General features: G+C 41.6%; 1 protein-coding gene across 1 annotated transcript in view; it reads left to right on the forward strand.

Moving 5' to 3' along the window:
• Positions 1-9,684, forward strand: part of LOC125641680 (complement factor H) — an 83,083-nt gene extending 73,399 nt beyond the window's left edge. Inside the window, exons 20-23 of the mRNA XM_048861985.2 lie at positions 1,128-1,304; positions 5,017-5,199; positions 6,649-6,849; positions 9,309-9,684. Of these exons, the coding sequence (XP_048717942.2) occupies positions 1,128-1,304; positions 5,017-5,199; positions 6,649-6,849; positions 9,309-9,322 (575 nt within the window). The 3' untranslated portion in view covers positions 9,323-9,684. The remainder of the gene's footprint in view (positions 1-1,127; positions 1,305-5,016; positions 5,200-6,648; positions 6,850-9,308) is intronic.
• Positions 9,685-21,450: the final 11,766 nt, after the last annotated feature.

Below are 21,450 nucleotides of genomic sequence, written 5' to 3' on the forward strand. Positions count from 1 at the left end.
CAGATTGAAATAGGAACTAAACAGCTAAGGGCTGAAGCTCAAAGAGAAAGACTCTTCCCACCTATGCAAATACAGTTGTCCTGTACCCTTAGCTGCTTGTCCTTTCAGGGAAGGTGCAGCATATGCTTATACACCTCTCCACTAAGTCATATTGGCCCTGCTCTGCCCAAGTTGGACTGCCTAGCTTTTGGAGAGCTGCCAATTTTGTGAAGCCCTTGCATTCAGTGCAGCCACAGATCCAGGACCTTCACTGATTCCAGTGCCAATATCTGTTGGGAAAGGAGGTAGTCTGTCAAGCAGGTAGGTCATTTGCTGATCCTGAGGCTGTAAATATATATAAACAGTATCTCATTCTACTAGCCAGCAGTGCTACTGACACAGAACAGTCAAAAGAGGATGATGATTTGATGCTCCAAGGGAGAAACTCAGCTCCGCTCTGCTCTTTTTACTATGATTTAATCAGAGCTGACACTGGCAACTAACACTCTGCAAAGTCTCCTCATGGATTTGAGAATCATTAGTCGGACACATGTTGGAGCTGTGTTGTCAGGGGCCAGAATGAAAACTGGAAAGGCAAGTGGCTCCTGCAAAGACACTCCTTTCCTCTGGCTAGTCACCTGAGAGTCAAGGATTTGGAGTCCTGAAGGCCCTACCACGTTTGATTGGAAGGGGAACAGAAGAAGTTATTGAAGAAGCTTACACGGCTTTGCCCTTGTTATTTCTGGGGGAGAACTTGGTAGAGTCTAGTTGGCATAGCCACCTCAGCCATAGAGCATAAAGTCCGAGCGAGTTAGGGAGGAAGAGCACAATATGATATGTAGAGAGCTGGCTGGAAAGTTTCAAACAGAATAAAGATTGATTTGTCAAGCATTAAATGTTTTCCAGAAACTTGATAATTTTGTTTGACTTGCATCTTAACCCATCCATGAATCTTAACACAAAACAATTCACTATCGGATAGCCTTTTTGTCACCTCCCTGCAATTTAAAGTGTTCTGTTAAACAGGACTGGTTAATCACTAGAGGATTTGAATAGAATTTTCATACAACTAATGGAATACCATAAGTGCTAACCTGATGTCCTTCATGGGAATTTGTCAGTGACTGTGTTTTCATATGTCTTTTCAGATATGAGATGTGCACCTGCACCAGAGATTCCTTATGGTAAGATTCTAGGTGCTAAGCAGCGAAGGTATTTCCCTGGCGAAAGGGTGCGCTATCGATGTACACAAGGTCTGAGCCTTATTGGGTCTCTGACGGTAACATGTAAGCAAGGGAAGTGGTCCCAACCACCAGAATGCAGAGGTATTTTACTTTCCTATTTCTAAAATAGCCCACTAGTGATGATATTGTTAGAATCAAAAACTTCACTCTCATTCAGAAGCGTTTGCTTTCCTGTATCTCTTCTTTTAATGCACAATTTTATGCTCACTCGAAAGCCAGAAAGCAAATCTATTTCTAGTCTGTGATGTTCTTGGCAATGGTCATGTGGAGCGTTAATGATAAAATTCTCACATAGGCTCTGGCCCTCAGCTCCTTATTCAAGCAAATCCTCAGTGGATTTCAACGGGAGTTTGGCCTGAGTAACTTCTGAGTAAAGGCTGAGGGCCAAATTTTGCCACCCCTACTCATGTTGAGTAGTTAACATTGACTTCAGTGTACCTAGTGAAACCCACACACCTCCTGGGTGTGGTGCTCTTTCCCTCTCATGGCATAGGGACCACTTAGAGATTAATGAGTCTGCTACAGCCTTAGCTAAGAGCCATATGGCTTTTACTTCATGCCATAGAGGCTCGTGCATTTAGCTCCTGAGGTCCCAGGTTTGATCCTGCCAGCCGATGACCGGGGTCTGTCAGCATTTCACTAGTCTGATGTTAGGCCTTCAGGATTTGACCCACAACATAATGTGAATAAGGTTGCATGATGGTGCTCTTTTTTGTATTTTCTAGGACCACAGTTTCACTACCACTTCCAGATGAGCTAGACAATACACAAGAGACAATTAGTGAAATGCCCACTCCATTGAAGTCAGTGGAAAAAACTTTGTTTGACTTCAGTAGGACCAGGATAACACCACATATCATTAAGCTTCCAGAAAAAAGTGATGTCACTCTACTGGTTCATTTTTTTTGACATACCAGGATTTCATTGGCTGTCTGGGTGAATATGAATATTAAAAAAAAAATCTGCAGAGTAACAGCACCTTTTTCTGAAAGCCAAAATTGTGATTCTAAAAACTAACTAGATACTAATCTGCAACAATTGTTTACATTGATTGGTATTATGACTAAGGCTAAGATTATGACATGGAGATCACAGAAGTCATGGAATCCGTGACTTTCAGAAACTTCTGTCACATTTTCTGCTTCAGCCTCAGGGCAATGTAATGTAGTAATGGCAGAAAAAATTGTGAAATACATATATGTTAACATGCGTTATTTCTAAGGCTGTCAAACAATGAAAAAATTAATCATGATTAATCACGAAACTAAAAACATCACAATTAATCCTAGTTTTAATAGCAGCCCTCTAGAAGGGTGGTTGAAGCATGAAGGGGCCTATGAAAGTTTAGCATTTCTGGCATGTAAATAACTTCCAATGCCAGCTACAACAGTGCTATGTGAATGCCTTTTCTCACTTTCAGGTGGCATTGTAAATAAAAAGCAGGCAGCATTATCTCCCGTAAACGTAAACAAACTTGTTTGTCTTAGCGATTGGCTGAATAAGAAGTAGGACTGAGTGGACTTGTAGGCTCTAAAGTTTTACATTATTTTGTTTTTGAGTGCAGTTATGTAACAAAAAAAATCTATATTTGTAAGTTGCACGTTCATGGTAGAGATTGCACTACAGTACTTGGATGGGGTGAATTGAAAAATACTATTTCTTTTATCTTTTTACAGTGCAAATATTTGTAATAAAAATATAAAGTGATCACCATACACTTTGTATTCTGTGTTGTAATTGAAATCAATATATTTGAAAATGTAGAAAAAAATCCAAAATATTTATAATACATTTAAATTGGTATTCTATTATTGCTTAACGGGGCAATTGAATCTGCGAATAATCACTATTAATTTTTTAATTGAGTTAATCTGTTTTGAGTTGTTTGTGTGAGTTAACAGTGATTGACAGCCCTAATTTCATTTTAGCAAAAATATTTTTTATGCAGCTAGTACATTTCTAAATAAAGCCTTAAGGTCAGAGGAATAAGGGAGGAATGTTAATATATATAAAATCAGAGTTTTAGCTGAAAATATTCTTATGCATTTACTGTATTTTAAATAGTCATTAAATAATTATACAAAGTCTTAATGATAGAGGCATAAAGGAGAAGTGTTAATACATATATAGAATGCTGTACTTTTAGTAGAATATATTCTTTTTATGCAGTTAGTGCATTTCTAAATAGTCATTACATAATTGAATCATTCATCAATAATTCTTTGTGGAATTGTATAATCAACTTTTTTTAGAATTGTACTAACTGCATACTTTTTTTTGTAAAAATAATTCTCTATATATTCTTCTATAGAAATGTACTATTAAAAATATTTTCCTCTAAGAGTGAGGAATATTCATGTTCACCTGTGTCTTAACACTTCTTTATTTGGCCATTACTAAGATTTCTGTAAACTATTAATGTACTAACTGTCATTTTTCTCTCGAGATGCATGTTAGCCTCTCTATTTTTCTGTTAAAACTTTGCATACTTCTTTACTAGACTTTATTTAGAATTGCACTAAAAATATAAAATGTTTTCTTGCCAAAATGAGGAAAGGGCAAGAAACATATTTCTTTAATTCTAATGCATCTAATAAGAGTAAATTAAATAGAAAGGCAAAACTTTTTTTCAAAATGGCCACCAGTGCCAGAAATGCACAATTCTAAAAATGAGATCTAGGGATGAGACATAAGGCAAAAGAAGCAGGTCATAAAGCAAAAAAGGGCTCAGGGAAACCTGTCAAATTGTAAGATCAGTACAAGTAAAGCTTTTTTACTACCCATGTTAATTTGTAGCCTTAGCGTTTTCAAAATTTTACCTTGTTTATCCTAATCCCTTTCTATGAGAAGAGAAACAGAGAGAGGAAATGGCAGCTGGCATTTGAAAGTACATTTCAGATTATGAGTTTGGCTTCTCTATTAATTACTTTTAAAATCCACCTCACTGAGGGACCTTTCCAAAGGGCAAAGCTTAGCTACATTTATGAGTTCATCAATTATAGGGACATCAAGAGGCTTTCCTGTCCTCAGATTCATTCTTTCCTTTCTCCCCTCATTTTTTGTACTATTCACATGCATTTATCTCTCTAGTGTTATTCTGCGTTTCATATTCCACTCCTTTGGTGTGTATTATCCCAACTTCTATTTAGCGTGCATCCTCTTATTATTTTATCCTCAATCTCACTCTTCTATCAATATTTAGATACTATGGTAATGTCATAATTCACAATAGTCTGAGACAAGTGTTGGGTGAATCCAACACTCTACATGGTAATATGGTCATGGAGAGAGTAGGTACTGTACATGGATGCACTTCTCAGTGATAAAAAGCAGGTTGATTGGTCCACATGAGCCTGAGGAGGAGAGGAGTTGGGCCAAAGCCTCTCACTTTCCATTTCCCTGCTAGTCAGTGTTTAAGGCAGAATGGTGGGATTAGTAGGGCAGAGGTGATTGACCCAAAAGATCTCAAACTAACCTACATTCTCTGCTTGAAAAGCAACCTGGAATTGGGTCTTCACAAAGCTGGAGTAGCTAGTTACCTATTTTGTCATCAGTTCCATAGTGTTAGTTGTTAATAAACAAATATCATGCTGCTTCAACCATAAAGCTAAAACTTTCAGTCTTTTGTGTTCAGTTACAATATCAGGCTCATTCTTTTTCACATTTCCCTTGGGATTTTTCCAATTCTGTCAGAGTATATTGATAGCGCTGTTGTGTAATGTTTGTGATCTTACAGCATTTACTGTAAATAATCGCTGATGCAAATATTCTCTATTTCTATACTTACTTTTAGAGGCTGCTGGAAAGTGTGGACCCCCACCCGTTATTGATAATGGAGACACCATTGCCTTTGCACAGCCAGTATATGAATCAGGTTCAACCGTGGATTATAGATGCAAAAGTTTACACAGAATGAGGGGACTTCAATTTGTTCGCTGTGAGTTTGGCCAATGGACAGATCCACCAGTTTGCTTAGGTAGGTACAGAAATCTAATATATGAAAAAGAACTGTGATGAGTATATATTTTTCATATTATGAGCCCAATTCTGATGTCACATGTACTGGCGTAACACCACATTAATTCCATCAGTCTGAATGGAGTTACTCCTGGTTTAGACAGGAATATGTTAGGGGAAGACTCTCCTTCTTTTTAGGGATATCACTGCAGATTTTTTTAAAAGATCTGGAAATGGCAAACAGCCATGCCATTATAAGTATTTAGAATGTACCCCCAAAATAATATCTCAGTTAAAACCTGTAAGAACCCACTACAATAAACCAATGTTTACTGTAAATGAAAAGATGTATTCAAATATATTTTTAGTTGAAAAGCTTTCAATTAGAGTAGATGCTATGAACTGCAATTCAGTAATTTACAGAATGGCATGAGGAATATTGGTCATTGCTCTTTAGTGCCAGGAGTAGACATGATGATGGCATGAGCACCAGCGGATTCCGCTTTTGCCTAGAGGGTGCTCTAAGAGCATAAAACTAATGTAGTCTGCTCTACACCCGTGTCTTTCTAACCTCCATATGCTCAGAGTGAGCCTGGTCTACACTATCACGGTAAATCGATCTAACTTACACAACTTCAGTAACTAAAATTGATGTAGTTAGATCCACTTACAGTGGTGGCTACACTGTGTTGTGTTGACGGGAGAGCATCTCCCGTCGACTTCCCTTATGCTTCTCAGGGAGGTGGAGTACACAAAATGATGGGAGTGCACTCTCCCATCAATTTAGCATGTCTTCATCAGACCCCCTAAATCTACACTCGTTGCATTGATTGCAGCAGTGTCGATCTACTGGTAAGTGTAGACATGCCCTCATGAGAGAATGGCTGGAGTATATTGTGGTGCAGTATTCCAAAGCTGTGCAACTGCTTCTGTGTAGTTCCTAAATTATGGTGAACTTATCTTGTGGGCTGGTTTGTCCTGGACCTGACTTCACACATCGGGAATCACCTGACATGTCCCCTATACAAAAGGGATGGGGGATGACAATGGGGAGCCTGATTTGCTAGCTTTATGCCAGCAAAGAGCATCCTTCCACGTGAAGAGTATTCTGTTGGCCAGGTATGGTTAGGTTGTGGCCCATTTGAATTAGCTGAGTGGCACAAAGGGGCCACATTGTAAAAAGGAATCAAATCTTCTCTCTCTGTTCATCTAGCCCCTGTCTCCTCTCTGTCCCTTTCCACAATATCACACTGTTTGGTGTGAAAGCCTCCTTCTCTAGAGTTCCTTTGTGTTCTCTCAGCCATACCATCTCTCCTTTACTTTTCAAATCTTGTCTGAAAATATTTCCCTGTTTTATTTAACTATGTAAAGCTTTTGGGGACAGGGTCAGTGTCAATACAGTTAGTGAATCAAATTTCCAATAATAGACCCACATGTATGTAATGACATTACATTTTTATTTTTCCAGAGCCATGTACAGCATCCCCAGAAGAGATGGAAAAAAACAATCTTGAGCTGAAATGGAGGGAGACCACTAAATTGTATTCAGAAAGTGGAGATTTTATTGAATTTGTCTGTAAAAGGGAATATATGAGGGATCCAACATCTTCTGCATTTAGAGTAGAGTGTATGGAGGGGAAATTAGCATATCCTAAATGTAAGAAAAGAGGTAAGTAATCTCCAGTTAAACTACAGTACTGGTGAATCATCTGACTAAAAGATGTCTTAATTTTTACTGAGGAATTTTAGGGTTTAAAAATACAAAAATGTATGGCAGAGTGGCACTATTGTGATGGTACCATATAAACTCATGGGAAAGCATGGATCCTGACCCAGACCTCTTGCAATCTGAATAGACATGACAAATGGAGGTAAAGAGATGCAGCTTGCAAGCAAAGTGACCACACTACTACTTGACTTGGGACAATCACCCTCTGCCATCTGGGCTTCTGTGGGTTACAGACAAGACAGAAAAACTTTGCAAATGTCGAGGCTTACCCAACTTCTCTGGCTGACCCAGTTCCTCACTTCCATTGTGGTCTGCACTCCTTTGATATCCCTCTGAAGCTGATTTTTAGCTCCTAAATCCTTGCTTCAGCAAGCACTGTGAACAGGTTACATGTTAGGCAAAGCTCCCCTAATCTCCTCTAGTTCCTAGGAAACTTTCTGATCCATGGGAGTCAGTTTGATTGTCACCTCATTTATCTGCCTTGCCGGTCCAGAGTGGGAGTGTTGCAGCTGGCCTTCTCAGTCTGCCCAGATACTTTGTAGCTGCTGCCTGAAGAAAGATTTAGGCCATGTCTATACTTAGAAGCTGACAGCGGCACAGTTGTACCAACACAGCTGTGCTGGTGTCAGAGGGCTCGTGTAGCCTTGTTATGCAGATGGAAGAGAGCTCTCCTGTCAACATAATAAAACTAGCTCAATGAGATCTCTCATTGGCATCGCGCTGTGCATGTGTGCGCTTATAACAGCAAAAGTTATGTTGCTCAGCGGGTATTTTTTCACACCCCTGAGTGACAAAATTTTACCAACATAACTACTAGTGTAGGCCTGGCCTTAGACTGCATGTCATCTCTCAGTCCTTTCTGGTAAGCCTCCCACTGTTGATTCAATACCTTTTGCAAAGTCTCTCGCTCCTGTTTATGTGCTATTTTAATTCCTTTTGGCCATCTTTGACTTTTCGCTCTTTAGCCTAAGCCTTTCGCCAATATTCAGGGTCTTCCACCTTTTTTTATGTTGGGAGGAAAAAAATCGGTGTAGTGTCAAGTAGTTCCATGACACAGCCCTTGTTATTTACAAAGAATGGACACAAAGTCCTGTTTCTCTGAACTGTTGGCTCAGACAACAGGAGGTAGTTTCCTTGCTCACAATTCCAAGCCTACCTGTACATTCACCAATCTGACCAAAAAGATCTTTTCTGTCAGGGCCATGCTACCAGAACTTGTATTGCTGTCTCTCCATAGCTTTCTGGCGCACACACACATACACACGTGCGAGCGCACACTCCCTTTCTTCATCCCTCATTTAATCCCCAGCCCTCCTATTGTCAATCCCTAGAGAAACTACTCAACCAGAATTGCTCTAGCTTTTTCCCAGACCTTGCGTATGGTCTAGTCCATGGGCAGTGGTTTCCATTGTGTCAGCTATCACTAGACAAAGGGGCATGTAACTGCTTCCTCATTTAGCCTGAATGAAAGATGAGTTTCATGCCCATCAGATTCACTGAGGTCTGTGACTGGTCATAGATCAGGCCTGCTTACTGCAAGCTACTCTATCTCCACTACAACAATACTATCAGTACTATTGATGGAAAAATCTATTTTGTCTTACATCATTCTAGTTCTCCTGTCTTCTGATAAAGAAGAATCATAATTGCTGATCTTCTTCCCATATTAGGATAACTATATCATTGTGGCAATTCCCACATCACCTTTTGTAAACTGGTGTGAGAAATGACCTCCTTTACAGAATTATGGGAACAGAAGAAAATAATTCATGCATACATATGAAGAAGGCTGGCTGGAAGCAGCTGATAAGAAGTCATGGAACTAAACAGGTTCAAGATCCCTGTTCCAAAAATTCCATCATTTGCTAATAACTACACCATGGATACTGATAAACTACAAAAAGAAAAGGAGTACTTGTGGCACCTTAGAGACTAACCAATTTGAGTATGAGCTTTCGTGAGCTACAGCTGTAGCTCACAAAAGCTCATGCTCAAATAAATTGGTTAGTCTCTAAGGTGCCACAAGTACTCCTTTTCTTTTTGCGAATACAGACTAACACGGCTGTTACTCTGAAACCTGATAAACTACAGTAATATGTATTAAATCAATGTACGGTTTTCTGTGCTACTTTTAAGTTTCAATTCAAAGAAAGTAATTGTTTTTAATATGAAAAGTAGTTGAACCACTGCTGTTCAGGAATAACTGCAATAATATTTGATGGAGTTTGTTCCCATTTACTTTCCAAAAAAGGTTAAAGCCATCCAGTATGAGTTTTATGCCATTCTGTTGAAATAAATATTCTGTTCCTGTGCAATCCATAGGGGATTTGCATGCAATATTTGTTTAAAAAAACTGGTGTACTAAACTGATTTTCTAGTGTTTGTTCTTTCTTTGACAGGTACTTCAGGATGAATAAAAAGAAGCATCAAGCAGATAATTTTAACTCAGATCTGAGGATCAAAATCCATTGACCAGTTATTTGTAATGTTCAGACATTATGTCCTTTGTCAGTATTTTAGCTTAAATTGATTACGTGTATCCGTTCAGTCACTCTTTTTTATGGTTGGTCACAATGGTTTAAAATTAAACCATTAAAATTAAACCATTGTTAGCTGTTGGTGGTCATTCTTCCAGATGTTTTAGTCCATGCGACCAAAAAATGATCCTCTCATCTAGCACAGTTGTACAGAAAACATTGACTTGTCTGGTTAAAGTTTAAACTCAGTCTTAATTATTTTTCCTTTTTAAAATTAAAGATTTGTATGTTTCATTTACCACTCTTCTTAAAAAGTCTGTTATTTGGACTTGTTTGGGTTTTTTATTAACATCATCATCTGAAGTAAAGCAGGAAGGAATCTTAGGATTTGTAGAAAAATGGAGAAAAAGATGAAAGCCTGCAGCTAATTTGAAAAGCAACATGATACATACATTTGGCAGTGTGTGAATAAATTCTCTATTCCTATTTTCCACTGTATGCAATAAACTGGAAATTAGACTAGTGCTGTGACAGAGATGAATCATTATCAGAATCCACACAGACAAATAAATGAAGATAAAGTGAATATTGAGGGGATGCTATATGTAGGGAATGGATCAAATTCTGGACCTGTGGCATACACAAATAAGCACACGTACACTATAAAAGCTGAAAAAACTGCATGTATTTTCCCCAAAATTATGTGAACATTTTTCACATTATTGCAAGACTGCCTGTAGCACTTATGTTACTGATTCTCCTAGTGGAATCCACAATCCAAATTTAGTCACTCAGGCTCCCTATTCAATGCACGGGAAGAGTCAGTCACCCTAGGGTACATCTATGTTTGAGCTCAGATGTGTGATTCCCTGTTTGCATAGAAATACCTGCCCTAGCTGTGCTCAAGCTAGCACCGCACAGGCACCAGCTTGGCCTAGCTTCTGTGAGTACAACCCCACCAGATCCTCAGGTACCTACCTGGGTGGCGAGCTCAAGCTATTGCCGTGCTGCAGCACCACTGGCTACCCTAGGTGCTAGATTGGGTTGAGTTAGTGTGGGTACATACATGGGATCTGGGCACCACACCTCACAGCTCAAATGTATATGTACCCTTAGACTGGGATTCACAAAAGTCAGTAGGTTGAGCAAGAAGGCACCTAAATCAGATAGTAGGGAATGCCAAGGACAAGGCTGTCATCTAAGCCTCAGTGGTAGCTGAGCACTTTTCTCCACTCAGGATACACAATTGTGAACTATTTCCTGGAGTTAAGCACCTAAGTCAGGTTAGCTCTTTCTCATAAAATACACACCACTAGGTGATGGTGCCATTATACCCTACAGCACGCCCACACACACGTAGGTAAAGACCTAAGCGAATAGCCTGATGCTGAGCAGGGACTTGAATTCAGATCATGCAGGTTATTCACTAACTACTAGGCAATCGGTTATTCAAGCATATGTCTTTCTCAAGTCTCCAATTGTAGCTGTTCCACTTTGTCTGCATAACTAATTTAAAAATTCATTAGAACGGGGACTTGAACTTGGGACTCCTACATATGAAAGAGTCTCTGAAAACTGGGTGATTGGGCAACAAGATGGCAGATGGAATTGAATATTGATAAATGCAAAGTAATGCACATTGGAAAACATAATCCCACTTACACATAAAATGATGGGGTCTAAATTAGCTGTTACCACTCAAGAAAGATCTTGGAGTCATTGTGGATAGTTTTCAACATCCACTCAATGTGCAGCGGCAGTCAATAAAGCTAATGGAGTGTGGGGAATCATTAGGAAAGAGGTAGATAAAATAGAAAATATCATATTGGTTCTATATAAATCTATGGTATACCCACATCTTGAATACGGATGAAGATCTGGTCATCCCATCTCAAAAAAAAATTGGAATTGGAAGAGGTACAGAAAGGGGCAATAAAAAAGATTAGGGAAATGGAATAGATTCCATATGAGGCGAGATTAGTAAAACTGGGACTTTTCAGCTTGGAAAAGAAATAACTAAGGGGGGATATGATAGAGGTCTACACAATCATGACTGGTGTGGAGTAAGTAAATAATGAAGTGTTCTTTACTCCTCCTCATAACACAAGAACTAGGGATCATCAAATGAAATTAATAGGCAGCAGGTTTAAAAACAAACAAACAGGAAGTATTTCTTCACACAATGCACAGTCAGCTTGTGGAACTCTTTGCCAGAAGATGTTGTGAAGAATAAGGTTATAACAGGGTTCAAAAAGGAACTAGATAAACTCATGGAGGATAGGGCCATCAATGGCTATTAGCCAGGATGGGCACAGATGCAAAACCGTGCTCTGAAGTGTCCCTACTCTCGGTTTGCCAGAAGCTGGGAATAGGCTACAAGGGATGGGTTACTAGATGATTACCTGTTCTGTTCATTCCCTCTGCAGAACCTGGTCTTGGCCAGTGTTGGAAGACAAGATCCTGGACTAGATGGACCATTGGTCTGACCCAGTATGGCTGTTCTTATGTTCCCCTAACCACTGGGCCACAGAGTCATTTTCAATGTCTCAGTGCAATGACTGTTTAATTATTTAATATAAAAGTGGAATGGGATCAACAGGCAAGGTTGAGAGAGAAAAAAAAAACTATCTTAGGGGTTAGGGGCATGCTTATGAAAGGTAAAAGATTTGGGTTCAACTCCCTGTGCCATATCAGATGGGGGTATATGTGAAAACTGAACCCAAGTCTTCTACATCAGGGGTGTGTACTTGGCCAACAGGGCAAAAAGTTACAAGGTAGGGCAACAGCATCTTCTCCTCAGTTTTGTGTGAGAAACAGTTTTAGCACCTAATTCCAGGAAAAGATTCACAGCTGTGAATTCACAAGTGGTGAGAGATGCCTAATTGCCTTTGAGGGGTGGGCTTAGGCCACACCCCACTCCTTGGCATTTCCTATTGGTTAGCATCAGTGGCTCCTTGTTCATCATGCTGCTTTTGCAAAGCCTATTCTTAGCACCTGATTCTCCCCATGCATTGTATAGGAAGCCTGGATGCCAAGTGCAGGCCTGTGGATTATGCTTGGTGTTGAAATGCTAAATCACAATTATGGCTCTACATCTGTAGTGCTGCAGTCAGACTGGAGTCCTCAGGCAGCCAAAATAACAAGGTCAGCCTGTGCCCAACAGTAGACCAAAGGGATCTAGTTTCAGCACACACCTTGTCAGGTGTGGGGTTTGCTTTTATTACAATGTTTTGTGCTTTGAGGAAATACATAAGCCCAAATTTCCAGGGAAAGCAGAGAGACACTATCACAATAAGAAAAGGAGTACTTGTGGCACCTTAGAGACTAACCAATTTATTTGAGCATGAGCTTTCGTGAGCTACAGCTAGCTCACGAAAGCTCATGCTCAGATAAATTGGTTAGTCTCTAAGGTGCCACAAGTACTCCTTTTCTTTTTGCGAATACAGACTAACACGGCTGTTACTCTGAAAACTATCACAATAGGCGATGTTTATGTGAAAGCAGATATACCCACAATACAAGGGAAATAAAAGAGCTAGGAGAGCATATTCAAAAACAACCACAACAAAGGTTGAAGACATCAGTTTATATATCTCTGCAATGTTTTTATTCTAAAACTGTATAGATAGCAACTAAAGTACATATTTGGCTTTAGAACCACAGCTTTAGTAACTATCATTTAGTTGTTTGATAAAAGTCCTATCCTCAGGGAAACCTTCTTTTTTACATCTTAGGATATTTTCAGCATTCAGCTGGGCCAGAACTAATAGGAAGAGTTTCAGCCTGGGACAGTGACACCAATATTGCTGCTACTACTGAATGGCTCACACCCAGAAATATTATTATTACTTGAAATCTATGTGGCTTGTTTGATGTCAGTGGCACTACTCATGCTTAAAATTAAGCACATGCTTAAATGCTTTAGTGGACCGGGGCCTCATATACTAGTATTTTCTGGGAAGTTTGGCACTTGTATTCCATTTGCCAAAGTAAGCTTTAGTTTTTATCAGAGAAATGGAGGGCTATCTCCATTCCATGGAGAAGAGGGGACCCTTATTTTCCTAAAAGGAAATGACTAAAATTGGATATTAAATATAGTACGTGACAAAGCTCTGACCTTGTCTCAGTGGGTCCTGTGCTTCCAGGCGGATTATGCTAGCCTCAGAGGCTCAGTCTGACCCCCGCCCCACCACGTAGCCCTTCTCTCTCTAGGGGCAAGGGTCACATCCTTCTGAGCCCTTTTCGTCATAAGCCAGCAAGGGCGGTGGGAAGAAGCAACCCTCCCTTACACAGTCTCTGTTGTCTCACAGTCTCTATGATTAATCAGGGAGAGTGGGGGAGGGGAGGGGGAGCCTAGGCCCTCCCTCTACTCCGGGCTTTAGCCCAGGGACCCTAATAGTAGCAGGTATTGGTAGCTGATTTTTGAAACAGGAACAGTACAATTCCCTGGGCCACTTCCCCACAGCAGCCCCCATTTTCCCAACATCTACTTCACCCTTACCTCAGGGCCTCCTTCCTTGTGCCTGATAGGGAGTTGTACTCCCCAGTTGTACAGCTTCCCCCTTCAGCTCCTGACACACACACACACCACTAACTGGGAGGCTTTTAACTAATTCCAGCCAACCCTTGATTGGCTTCAGGTGTCCCAATGAACCTAGCTGTCTCCACTGCTTTCTAGGAGGCTCTTAATTGGCCCCAGGTGTCTTAATTGACCTGGACCAACTGTCATTTGGTTACCATGGTAACAGGGATTTGTTTAGCCTGGGGCTAATATACCTGTTTCTCACTACTTTCCTATAAGCATGTGGCCTTGCCCCATCACATATCTCCCCACCTCTGCTCAACACCATGGAGTTGGGCAATTTGGGATGCCAGGCAGTATGCTCGTGACAGACCATCAGCATTGCTTGTTGGCATCCAACCCATGCCTTATCTGGAACTGGAATGGTTTGAGGGATAAGAACCACCTGGTGACCCTTTTGTTCTTTTCCTTATTTTGCTGCATCCACTGGGGGGGGGGGGGTGCATGGTCCATCACAGGAGTAAATCGCCAGCCTAAGAGGTAATATTGCAGTGTCTCCATGACCCATTTGACAGCAAGGCATTCTCTCTTGACTACTGCGTATTTCTGTTCTTTTGGGAGAAGCTTTCTGCTTAGGTAGAGGATCGGGTGTTCCCCTTCTCCCGCCATTTGTGACAGAACAGTCCCCAACCCCATCTTGGACATGTCTGTTTGTAAAATAAATTCCTTGTTAAAGTCTGGGGCTACGAGTATGGGCTCATTACGGAGGGTTGTCTGAAGGTCTGTGAACGCCTTCTCTGCTGCGTCAGTCCACTTCACTGTCTGGACCTCGGGCCTTTACCAGGTCCATTAGGGGACTTGCCCTAGTGGCGAAATGGGGAATAAAACATCGGTAATACCCTACTATGCCTAGGAACGTGCAGACCTACTTCTTCCGGGTTGGCCGGGGCCAGTTTTGAATCACCACTAGCTTATTCATTTGGGATTTCACTATGCCCCTTCCTACAATATACCCCAGTTACTTAGGCTCTACTAGCCCTATGGCACATTTAGCGGGATTAGCGGTGAGGCCAGCCTGCTTTAAGGTGTGCAGTACTGCCTCAACTTTCTCCAAGTGGGTTCCCCGGTCTTGTGTGTAGATGATTACATCATCTAGGTAGGTAGCTGCATAACTAATATGGGGGCACAGCAGTTTATCCATGAGGTGCTGGAAGGTGGCCGGGGCCCCATGTAACCCGAAAGGGAGACTGGTGTACTGGAATAGCCCCTCGAGAAAGCTGTCTTCTCTTTAGCTTCTTTGGTCAGCGGAATCTGCCAATTTCCTTTTGTCAAACTCAGGTTAGTCAGGAATCGGACACTACACAGTTGGTCAACCAGTCGATCAATCAATGCGTGGTATGGGGTATTCATCAAACTGGGATATTCAATCGGTGAAAGTCATTACAGAATCTTGTGGTACCATCAGGTTTGGGCACTAGTATGATTGGACTGGACCACTGACTGAGATTCTTCAATGACCCCTAATTCTAACGTCTTCTTCACTTCGACCTTGATCTCTTCTCTTTTGGTTGCTGGGTAGGGTCTGAATGTTATCTTGGCTCCAGGGATCATGCGGATATGGTGATAGGTCTCAGTCGTCCGCCCTGCTTTCGTAGAGAACACATCTCGGTTGCGGTTGATCATGTTGGCTGCCTCGACCTTTTGGTTAGGCATTAACCTGGGTGATATCCTCTTGGGGAAGGGTCTCCTGGGTGACTAAGCATGCCTCTCAGTTGTGCCACAGTTTTAGAAGATTGATGTGGGAAATTTGCTCCGGTTTCCAGGGGCCTGGCTGCCGCACCTTATAGTTCACCTCCCCCACGGCTTCGACCACTTCATGGGGTCCCTGCCACTGGGCCAAAAGTTTACTGTCTGCTGTTGGCACCAGTACCATCACCCAATCCCCCGGTTGGAACTGTTGAACCTTTGCTTGATGGTTGTAATGGGTTCATTGGGTCTCCTGTGCTTTCTTCAAGTGTTCCCGTACAATGGGCGTAACTGGGGCTATATGATCTCCCATCTTCAGTATATGCTCGACTATGTTCCTTCCAGGATTTTAATCCTCTTCCCAGGCTTCTCTGGCTATATCCAATATGCCCCAGGGGTGGCGCCAGTATAGTAGTTCAAACAGAGAGACTTGCGGGGCAAACATGATATAAGGCAATAAGGTATCCCAATCTTTCCCATCCCGGCTCACCACTTTCCTGATCATGGCCTTGAGAGTCCTATTGAACCTTTCCATAAGGCCGTCAGTTTGCGGGTGGTATACAGAAGTCTGTAGGGCTTGTATGTGGCGCAACGAACAGAGATATTTCATCAGCTTGGACACGAAAGGTGTCCATTGATCAGCCAATATCTCCTTCGGTAGCCCAACCCTGGCAAAGATCTGTACTGGCTCCTTAGCTATTGTCTTGGAAGCCGTGTTGCATAGGGGGACGGGTACCGGGTTGCATGGTCCAGGACCACAAGCACATGCTGGTGGCCCAGACCTGTCTTCTCTAGGGGCCCCACCAGATCCATGACTATTCATTCATAGATATTAAGGTCAGAAGGGACCATTATGATCATCTAGGCTGACCTCCTGCACAATTCAGGCCACAGAATCTCACCCACCCACTCCTGCAATAAACCTCTCACCTATGTCTGAGCTATTGAAGTCCTCAAATCATGGTTTAAAGACTTCAAGATGCAGAGAATCCTCCAGCAAGTGACCCATGCCCCATGCTGCAGAGGAAGACAAAACCCCCCCAGGGCCTCTTCCAATCTGCCCTGGAGGAAAATTCCTTCCCGACCCCAAATATGGCGATCAGCTGAACCCTGAGCATGTGGGCAAGATAAACCAGCCAGATACCCAGGAAAGAATTCTCTGTTGTAGCTCAGATCCACCCCCCTCCCCCATCTAACATCCCATCACAAGCCATTGGGCCTATTTACCATGAAGAGTTAAAGATCAATTAATTGCCAAAAACATGTTATCCCATCATACCATCTCCTCCATAAACTTATAGAGTTTATTCTTGAAGCCAGGTAGGTCTTTTGCCCCCTACTGCTTCACTTGGAAGGCTGTTCCAGAACTTCACTCCTCTGATGGTTAGAAACCTTCGTCTAATTTCAAGTTTAAACTTCCTGATGGCCAGTTTATATTCATTTGTTCTTGTGTCCACATCGGTAATGATCTTAAATAATTCCTCTCCCTCCTAGTATTTATCCCTCTGATATATTTATAGAGAGCAATCATATCTCCCCTCAGCCTTCTTTTGGTTAGGCTAAACAAGCCAAACTCCTTGAGTCTCCTTTCATAAGACAGGTTTTCCATTCCTCAGATCATCCTGAGAAGGAGCCCTTCTCTGTACCTGTTCCAGTTTGAATTCATCCTTCTTAAACATGGGAGACCAGAACTACACACAGTATTCCAAGTGAGGTCTCACCAGTGCCTTGTATAACGGTACTAACACCTCCTTATCTCAACTGGAAATACCTCGCCTGATGCATCACAAGACCACATTAGCTTTATTGACGGCGATGTCACATTGGCGGCTCATAGTCATCCTGTGGTCAATCAATACTCCGAGGTCCTTCTCCTCCTCCATTACTTCTAATTGATGCGTCCCCAGCTTATAACTAAAATTCTTGTTATTAATCCCTAAATCCATGACCTTACATTTCTCACTATTAAATTTCATCCTATTACTATTACTCCAGTTTACAAGGTCATCCAGATCCTCCTGTAGGATATCCCGGTCTGTCTCTAAATTGGCAATACCTCCCAGCTCTGTATCATCCACAAACTTTATAAGCATACTCCCACCTTTTGTGCCGAGGTCAGTAATAAAAAGATTAAATAAGATTGATCCCAAAACTGATTCCTGAGAAACTCCACTGGTAACCTCCCTCCAGCCTGACAGTTCACCTTTCAGTCTGACCCTCTGTAGTCTCCCCTTTAACCAATTCCTTATCCACCTTTCAATTTTCATATTGATCCCCATCTTTTCCAATTTAACTAATAATTCCCCATTTGGCACCATATCAAACACCTTACTGAAATCTAGGTAAATTAGATCCACTGCATTTCCATTGTCTAAAAAATCTGTTACTTTCTCAAAGAAGGAGATCAGGTTGGTTTGGCATGATCTACCTTTTGTAAAACCATGTTGTATTTTGTCCCATTTACCATTGACCTCAATATCCTTAACTACTTTCTCCTTCAAAAATTTTTCCAAGACCTTGCACACTACAAATGTTAAACTAACAGGCCTGTAGTTACCTGGATCACTTTTTTTTTACCTTTCTTAAAAATAGGAACTATGTTAGTTCATTAAAACTATGTTAGTTTACAGATTCATTAAAAATTCTTGCTAATGGGCTTGCAATTTCATGTGCCAATTCCTTTAATATTCTTGGATAAAGATTATCTGGGCCGCCTGATTTAGTCCCATTAAGCTGTTCGAGTTTTGTTTCTACCTCAGATATGGTAATATCTGCTTCCATATCCTTATTCCCATTTGTCATGCTACCATTATCCCTGAGATCCTCATTAGCCTCATTAAAGATTGAGGCAAAGTATTTGTTTAGATATTGGGCCATGCCTAGATTATCCTTGACCTCCACTCCATCCTCGGTGTTTAGCAGTCCCACTTCTTCTTTCTTTGTTTTCTTCTTATTTATATGGCTATAGAACCTTTCACAGCTGGTTTTAATTCCCTTTGCAAGGTCCAACTCTACTTGACTTTTAGCCTTTCTCACTTTATCCCTACATGTTCTGACCTCAGTAAGGTAGCTTTCCTTGCTGATCCCTCCCATCTTTCACTCCCTGTATGCTTTCTGCTTTTTCTTAATCACCTCTCTGAGATGCTTGCTCATCCAGCTTGGTCTACAACTCCTGTCTATGATTTTTTTCCCCTTTCTTGGGATGCAGGCTTCTGATAGCTTCTGCAGCTTTGACTTAAAGTAATCCCAGGCCTCCTCTGCCTTTAGATCCATAAGTTCTTCAGTCCAATCCACTTCCCTAACTATTTTCCTTAATTTTCGAAAGTCAGCCCTTTTAAAATCAAAAACCCTAGTCGCAGATTTATTTTTGTTTATCCTTCCATTCAGTTTGAACTGAATTAGCTCATGATTACTTGAACCAAGGTTCTCCCCTACAACCATTTCTTCCAAGAGGTCCTCACTACTCACCAAAACCAAATCTAAAATGGCATCCCCTCTTGTCAGTTCAGCAACTACTTGATGAAAGAATCCATCTGCTATCGCATCTAGGAAAATCTGAGCCCTGTTGTTATTACTAGCACTTGTCCTCCAGTCTATATCTGGGAAGTTAAAGTCTCCCATGATCATGCAGTTTCCATTAGTATTTACTTCATTAAAAACATTAAAGAGGGCTCTATCCATATCCAAATTAGATCCCAGCGGTCTATAGCACACCCCAAGCACTATCACAGGGGAGGCTCTAGTAGTTTTCTTCCCTTATTCATTCAAAAGGTACTTCTATTATTGGAAGAGGTATCAAAGGGGCCCTCAAGTGTGGGCGAGGGCTATGCAAATGACACTCCGGACAGAAGTTGCAGTTCTGTTAGACATCTTTGTGTACTCCTGGCCAGAAGAACCTCCGCAGGATCTGTGCCTGGGTTTTCTCTACCCCTAGGTGTCCTCCAAACAGGTGACTGTGGGCGAGGCTCAATATGGCTTTTTGAGGCTTTCATGGCACCAGAAGTTGCTGTATCTCTTGCTCCTGCATTTGCACAACCTGGTACAGGAGATCTTTCTTCACTATAAAGTAAGGTCCCGGTCCCCAGACCTTCTCATCCATGGATATCCCATCTATCTCAGCCACCTCTCTCCTAGCGTTATCATATCTGGGGTCTGTTGTGTATTTGGTTGTCGTGGTAATAGCATCTTGTGTTGCTATGGCAACTGAGTTAGATTATTAGGGGATAGCCCAGCCATTTTTGGCTGGTTTTTGGTTAGTTCAGGGTGTGGCAATAAATGGCTGCATCAAGGTTTACAGCTCTCTGTGTCTCCAGTGATTTCTTCCTAAAACCTATGGACGTAACAACATGGCAATGAGGGTGGAATATCTGTGCTCCCCCAGCAACAGAAGGAAGTAGAAGTTAAGGTACAAAAAAAAAAACAACCAAACAAAAAAACCTTTTTGCTGCTGGAAGGGGGTGAGAACTGGCTTGTTTGCACAAACTGTGCAAACTGAAACTAAAATCATGGCTACATTTACAGGGCCACTGGAACCTTTTTAGGAGACTATAGTGCAATGGCATGTACATACTGAGCATTTTGAGCTTTTTGTTATTGTAAATGACATTACAGAAGAGAAGAAGGTGCCAATATTCTTAAGTGTTGTAGGGGCTAAGACCTACTCCCTGCTATGCAGCTTATTACACTCTGTTAAGCCAGAGACTAAATCTTACAGTGACATTGTGGAAATCCTGGGGTCCCATTTTTCTCAAAAACCACTGGTAATTGCTAAAAGATATAGGTTCCACAAAAAGAGACCAGAAAGAAGATGAAACAGTTGTACAATTTGTAGCAATTTTCAGAAAGCTTGCAGGACTGTGAATTTAAGGAGATATTAAATGATGCCCTACATGACAGGTTAGCGTGTGGCCTGCACAGTGAAGCTATATGGAAGCGCCTATTGACAGAGGCTCAGCTTACCTTACAGAAGGCTGTTGACATTGCGGTCTGTATGGAACTGGGAACAAAGGAGGCGCAATATATCGGTGCATCCCCTAAGGTGCATAAGATGTCACAAGAACCTACCCACAAAACTGGGCAGTCAAGAATGTTACCACTGTGGTAAGCCGGGTCACTGTGCATCAGAATGCTGGTGTAAGGACCTGGTGTGTTGACACTGTGGCAAAAAGGGACACATTGAGTGTGCCTGTAAACAAAAGAAAAAGAGGCCTGTGGTCTGGCAGACCAAAAAGGGAAATCTGCATACCCTAGAGCAGACCCAGGATGACCAAGGAGACACCTCATCACAAGAAGAAGAGCCACTCCATGTTTTGTCTTTGGCAGTGGGCTCACATGAATACTGGGTAACTCACATGAATAGTGGGCAAACCTATAGGCATGGAACTGGACACCAGTGCAGTTGTCTCGCTGGTCTCTGAGACTGTGTATAAAGAAAAGCTACAGCATCTTCCGCTTAAAGCAACAAAAACAGTGCTGAAGACACATAGGGGAGAAGCTGTGCCCATGTTGGGCACTACTGATGTTATGGTGGAGCTCAATGGACAGGCTGCTAAATTGCCACTGTCTGTGGTGAGAGGTAATTACCCAGCCTTAATGGGTAGGTCTTGGTTTAGGAAGATCCAGCTGAACTGGGCAGAAGTGCTCCAAGTGACTAAAGAAGAAACCAGTCTGACCACTATACTAAGGAAACATGCTGCTGTTTTTGGAGAGGATCTGGGAAGTATGAAGGGAATCACTGTGACATTGAACATTAAACCTGAGAGTCTACCAAAATATCTGAAAGCCAGAACTGTGCCA

This window comes from Caretta caretta, chromosome 8 (genome assembly GCF_965140235.1).
Source record: "Caretta caretta isolate rCarCar2 chromosome 8, rCarCar1.hap1, whole genome shotgun sequence".
Classification (NCBI taxonomy): domain Eukaryota; kingdom Metazoa; phylum Chordata; order Testudines; family Cheloniidae; genus Caretta; species Caretta caretta.